This window comes from Plasmopara halstedii, assembly GCF_900000015.1.
Source record: "Plasmopara halstedii genome assembly, contig: Scaffold_555, whole genome shotgun sequence".
In the NCBI taxonomy this organism is placed as follows: Eukaryota; Oomycota; class Peronosporomycetes; order Peronosporales; family Peronosporaceae; genus Plasmopara; species Plasmopara halstedii.
This window is the reverse complement of record NW_020187475.1, coordinates 199,372-205,510: the sequence shown is the minus strand read 5'-3', so window position 1 is coordinate 205,510 and position 6,139 is coordinate 199,372. Positions and strand designations below refer to the sequence as shown.

The following is a 6,139-nucleotide window of genomic DNA, read 5'->3' as shown; positions in this document are numbered from 1 at the left end:
GCCACACCACATCTCCCTTGGGAGAGTGACGGGTCACTCTCATGTAACCCCGTTACAACACGTGACAGCGCCAGCCTCACTTGTTGATATCTATGCTTGTAGATAGTAAGATAGATGCATTAAGTATCTAATTAAGCTGAAAAACTTTATATAAATGGATTACTCTTGTCAAAGAAGCACTAGATACCTCAAGTGTTCTCGGTCTCGATCATCGTCGGAGCAGACTCCATCCTCGTGCATTGATTTACGTGGACCAAATGTCTTCTATGCGGTGCACAGCAACTCTGTTGGATCTGTTCGCACTTGGCGTCGATTCCTCGACCTGACTCTATATTGAATGATAACCCAACTTGTTAACCTACCTGTCTTCGTGTAGCACGACACGCTTCATAAGCATCTGACCTTTGTTAGTCACGAGGGCATATAACGAAAGTGATGGTCCAAGTGCCACAGGCAGTAATCGCTTGCGTTACCAGCTATGGAGACACACCGTTAAGACAGCCCCAGAAACGCTTATAACAGGCGCACACAAAGCTGCCAGCGCCAAGATCTTGGCAGTTTATGCTCGACAAACTGCCTGGGAGAAGCAAAAAAGTATATAAATAGCAGTGATCCACTCTGGTAATTGCTTAGTGTCTTGAGCAGCGCTAGAAATACTTACGAGACAGGAAGTTTAGGATGGTCTGTCGTGGCTTCAAATATCTATATATTTTTGTAAGCTTCTCGCCCGATATTACATCGGGTAAAACAAATTAGAGTATCGCGGTCTCCCCGCTCTGAAACGCAAAAGATTTTCAGAGCAATTTGGTGTTGCAGTCTCCAGGGCACGACTCGGTAGACACATATGACTATTGTCCAGAGGAGATAGCCAAGCCAACAATCTAACGATATCGCTGAGTCAGCACTAACGTGGTACGCATCAACATGTAGAGCAGTAACTGTTTAAAGGCTTTTTGAGAACGTCTTGTATATTGGTATATGGAGCAACATGGGGAGTCACAAGTGATGAAAAACTCTCTTTATTACCTCGGACGGTATTTCGTTGACTTATACTTAGATGATGTGAAAGTGGCGAATTATGCACGCTTGAAATAATTCAATGCAGCTATTATTCCGAGGCAAACGCCAAAGAATGTTATGCAGGCGGATCCCGCGAGCGCTAAGGGCAGTGTAGACTGGCTACCTCGACAAATCAAACAAAATTTAATAAATGTTTGGTCTGATACGTGCAAATACGCCGACATGACACAACCACTCATCGATATTTTGAAAAATATGTCATTTGGTGCTGGGGTGCTAAATCCGGGCGACTCTTAAGTCTGTAAGGATAAGCCACATATGGTTCCAATTCTGCTGCATAGAATGTCGAAATGACCATTCTGTGTCGTTCGTGACGCTTTGGCTATTGGCGTTGCCTTATCCCAGGAACATACCGATGATCAGGATCACGTGATCGCCAACTTTAATTGGCTTGAATGAATTCTCTGACCATGAGAAGAAGACACTTACAGCAAAAATATATTGACAGGATCAGGTCGCATTTCTAAGCTGTTTGTGATATATACAGATCATGTATCGCTCCACGAGTCAGCTTATTGTGGTGACTGATACGCTTTAACATCTCTATGACCAAACGTTGTCGCGATTCACGATGGTGACGTGGCCAAATGATATGGTGATATGTTCAGCATATGGTTCAGCAGCAGCTTACAAGTGAAAGCTTTGATCAGATACATCTCTATAAGTGCGCACGATTGCTCATTTCGGTCATTCTGTAATCTAAAGTTTGCTGTTTTACAGAACTGACCCCCACATCACACAATGTGCGGCGATTTGCAGGATTAAAACTTACATAGAATGCTGTTCAAACTACATGATAGCTCCGTTGGAGGCCACCTTGGTCAATACAATACTGCTTCGTAAATAATATGTAATGGTGATCTGACTATGTAAGCAAGTAAGCACATATGTGCGCACACGGAAACGAATCGAAGATGAAGATCCACCCAAATGCATCGATGTTTATGTTCAGTCTGCTTACTTGAGAAAAATATTTGTTGTCCAGGGATATATATCTTTGGTAGTCTTCCGAGCAATATGATTTGAGGCTTTTAGATGACTTAGATAAAATTGATCATCTGACTGCAGTCAGCGGCACTGATGCGAACATGGGATTTACTGTGGTTGTGGTGTCGGATCAAGTTCTTCTGTTGCTTAGCCCCAGACTAGACATTTGCAACGGGAGATCCATCGACTGATGGTTCAACGGATCGATTGAATACCATCAATTTAGCACATGCGTGATCGACGTGCTTTCACTCATTTTTCGCGCTGAACAGCATTGCCTACGTCTCTGTGGGCTTCGCACTGCTACATTGAAATGGGTGGGATAGTGATCGTGTATCGTTGACAACTCAGCCAAATGACTCCAGTCTTGATGCTGAAAGGATTGACAATACTATTCGACTTTTGGATATCATTTTGGCTAGACGTCGAAGCAAAACAAAGCTTTATTCTGCAGAGATCGAGCGTCATGCCCCAAATGTGCGACGCTATTGCTGTTAGCCAGGACATGCAAAGAAATCAGGCATATGTCAGAGGCGGACAAAACACCACATGACGTTTTGTGGATTAAAAGGTTGCTAAAAAAGTTTTCGCTACCCAAAGGCAATACGAAAATCACAGTCTCGTCCCAGTTATCAATATTGGCAAACAGCTTATCAAAGCGCATACACTTGCGCAGAGCCCGTAAGCGCTAAACGTGGTTGTTTCCGCTTTTGGTTCCTGTAATCAAAATGTATGACTACTCGAATTTATAATTCGATTACATTAACTTCGTAAGTAGCTATACATTGCAATAAAACAATTTATCGCAACAAAACTTTGCGCTCGAGGAAGTACCACGACTGGATTCACTTTAATACAATAAAATGATCTAAGCAATGTTTTATTACGTCAAAGTTCATACGCTTGAAAATTACTCCTGTTGTATTTATCTCAAGGCTCCTCCATACAAAAAAAAAAAATTGTATTGTATTTTAATTTATACGCTTGAGGAAATACCCCAATTATATTCACTTAAAACAATGAGATATTGTACCACAAGGTTTCTTAACTTCAAAGATCATACACTTGAAAATAATTTCAATAGTAATTGCTTAGTCCGTAACTACATATTGCAATAAAACATTTATTATATCAGAATGAACATGCTCGAATAAATACAACGATTGTTTTCACTTTGTTACAATATATTGTTGTACATCAAGACTTCATTACTTCAAAGTTCATACTAATAGAAATAATTCTAGCATATTCACTTAGTATGCAACTACACATTGCAATAAAACATTTTATTGTATCAAAATTAATACACTCGGGTAACTACCCCGATTGTATTCACTTTAGAACAATAAAAATGCTGTACCACAAGGTTTCACTACATCAAGTGCATACACATTTTATTGTATTAAAGTTTATACGCTCGGGGAACTACCCCGATTGTATTTACTTTAATACAATAATTTACAATGTTTCATTACTTCGGAGTTTATGCTTGAAAATAATTTCAATTGAATTTACTTAGTCAACAATACATCAAGCTCAAGGCTTGCTAGAACACCGATAGAGCCCGCTTACGATAAATTGCATATTCTATGACCCAGCAGGCATCCGCCATGCTCCAGAACGAGCAACAGCGCGTGGCGCTAACTATCTTCGAGCTCGGGAACGGAGTGTGAGAATGGGTACTGACGTGCGGTGCTTCGGTTTAAGCTGCGTTTCCCTCCAGAAAGGAGCTTGAGCGTCAGAATTTGTGAGTGTTCTCGCCGCCTAATCAGCCATATCGCGTGCGATCGCGATTCCTTGCTGCTCGACAGGGCAAGTAGGTTAGGTGAACTTTGTCCAAGGGGTGAGAACTCCCATTACCGGAATGACAGCCGATCCTCTCTACGAGGCGGTCGCAGTGACCGTCGTCATGGCGTGGCCAGAATGGAAGTCTTGCGTGCGCAACCGTTTCTTTTGAAAAGCGGTGAGTGTGGCATTATATGCCGAATTCAACTTCAAGTCGGCACGACTTGGTTGGAATTAATTCCTTCAGAGCTCGTCGAGCGAATCTAATCCAATGGATCTCAGCTATGCGGAGAAAGAGGAGAAGGAGCTCCAAGCTGCCAAGCAGCGTGTAAGCCCCCGAGAGTGTTTAGTCTGTGGAGACGCCCGTCACCTTCGGGTTGTTTGTCCCCTGCACAAAGCGCGTGAAGATTTGTTGAAAAAGAGATAAAAGCAGCAGAACCCAGCCCCGAAAGCTCCGTGCTCTTGGACACGGAACGTGTGTGCAAGCCGGGCTTGCTGGTCGTGAAAGCGACCGTGAAGAGCTTTAAAGCCATGGAACGTCGTTATTGGTTCCGAAGCGTCGAACAGTTATGCTCGCCACTCCACGACTGAAAGAAGTCAGCTGTATGCTGAGGCGCTGTTGAGTGACACTGACACTGCTCGCTTAGTGACGGGACTTGTGTCACTGTGTCGAAGGTCCCTGTGGACCTTGGAGTCAAGTTCCTTGACTATGCTAGCTTAGAACGCTGCTAGCTCCTGGAATTGGGAGCAAAATATGTCCTCAGCCTTGGTATGGCATGGTTGGAGCACCATGAAGCATGGATTGGTTGGAGGTCGAAGACGTTGGGCGCTATGCGCACATCTCCTAGTGAAGCTTTGAAGATTCATGAAGCTATATCTGCTAGGAAGCAGAAGCGCAAATGGCGCGGGCACTGGACCGGGATGGTCAATATCCTGGATATCGGAGTATTTGAGTTGTCAAACACCAAAGGTTTTGAGACAGGAGTCCCGAGCGTGGCTCGCGGGCTGAACGTGGAGTGGGATGTAGCCCATTGAGCGTTGCTCGAGTATTGGAGCAATCGCTGCATGCCATCGGTGGCATGCCGAGGCGTCGAGTACGAGACCCTTGTAATGCTCGTGGAGTGGCACGTTACCCACTGAGTGCTGCTCAAGTTTCAAAGCAGTCGCTGTATGCCACGAGTGGCATGGTCGGACGAAGTTCGAGGTATCTTAGGCGAGGTCCTTTTGATGCGCGTAGAGTGGTACGTTATCCACTGGACGAAGTCTGCATAAAAAAGCTTTTCGTCGGAGGCGTTAATAACATCGAGGCTCCGATGGAGCAGGGAGTGGGGACACGATACGACGCCAAATGCATATTCCCACCGAGACGATAAAACCTCTATAAAAGGAGACGGCGGAGCGTTCGTTATCTGCAAGGCGCAAGGCATCGTCCATGACCCAGGGTGTGTCTACCGTAGACGATTGCGCGCAGCTATATACCCTTATCGACGGTATGAAGAAAGAGGAAGACGGCGAAGTCACTCTCAAGGCTGTTCTTGCGGTGGGATCTCATCTTGAGCTGGGCGAGATGTCCTTCGAAAAGTTCGGCGGTGCTTTAAGGCAGACAATTTAGCCGAGGTTGTAATTATAAGACCGAATGAGATTTACTCGCCATCGCTTCTGAATGAAGCTGACCTGGAGGACATTAAGAGGGTGCTGAACGCACGAAGTGAATTGTCGATCCTGAAGGATCCCTTGGATCCGTACTGTCCTTTGCTCAAGAATTTTTAGACGTTGTCTCCAAAGGCTCGCCGTCGGGTGTGCGTAGTGGCTAGTGATGCCCTAAGGGCTGTTAAATGCCAGCAACATCTAAGCTTCCGATAACGCAATTGTTCAGGCCCCATCAGGCATATACACAGACATACTTCGACGACATCATTGTCCACAGTTGTGCAGGGGATGACGAAAACCACATCGTTCGTTTGAAAGCGTTGCTCGAGTGCATGCGCACGAATAAGCTTTATGCAGCCTTCAAGCGGACCCCATTAAGGTCAAGGCCACTGTGGACTGGCAGGTTCCAAAGAACCAAAATGATATGCGCAAGTGGCTTGACCTCGCCAACTACTTGCACAAGTATAGCGCAAGTTATGCGGAAATAGCACGGCCATTGTCGAATCTCCTATGGTAAGATACAAAATAATGTTGGTAAACAGAGCATCGGGAGGCTTTTGACAGGGTCTAAGACAGTGCTTCATGCACCAAAACTGACGTTGCCAGACCCCGGTCGTTTCTTAGTATCGTCTATGAT

General features: G+C 44.9%; 1 protein-coding gene across 1 annotated transcript in view; it reads left to right on the top strand.

Annotated features, from left to right (window-relative positions):
- PHALS_11575 (uncharacterized protein) overlaps positions 1 to 131 on the top strand; it is a gene marked incomplete at both ends in the record, with an annotated part of 1,299 nt that extends 1,168 nt beyond the window's left edge. Inside the window, one exon of the mRNA XM_024726957.1 lies at positions 103 to 131. Coding sequence (XP_024577582.1) covers positions 103 to 131 — 29 coding nt within the window. The remainder of the gene's footprint in view (positions 1 to 102) is intronic.
- Between the last annotated feature and the right edge of the window lie 6,008 nt (positions 132 to 6,139).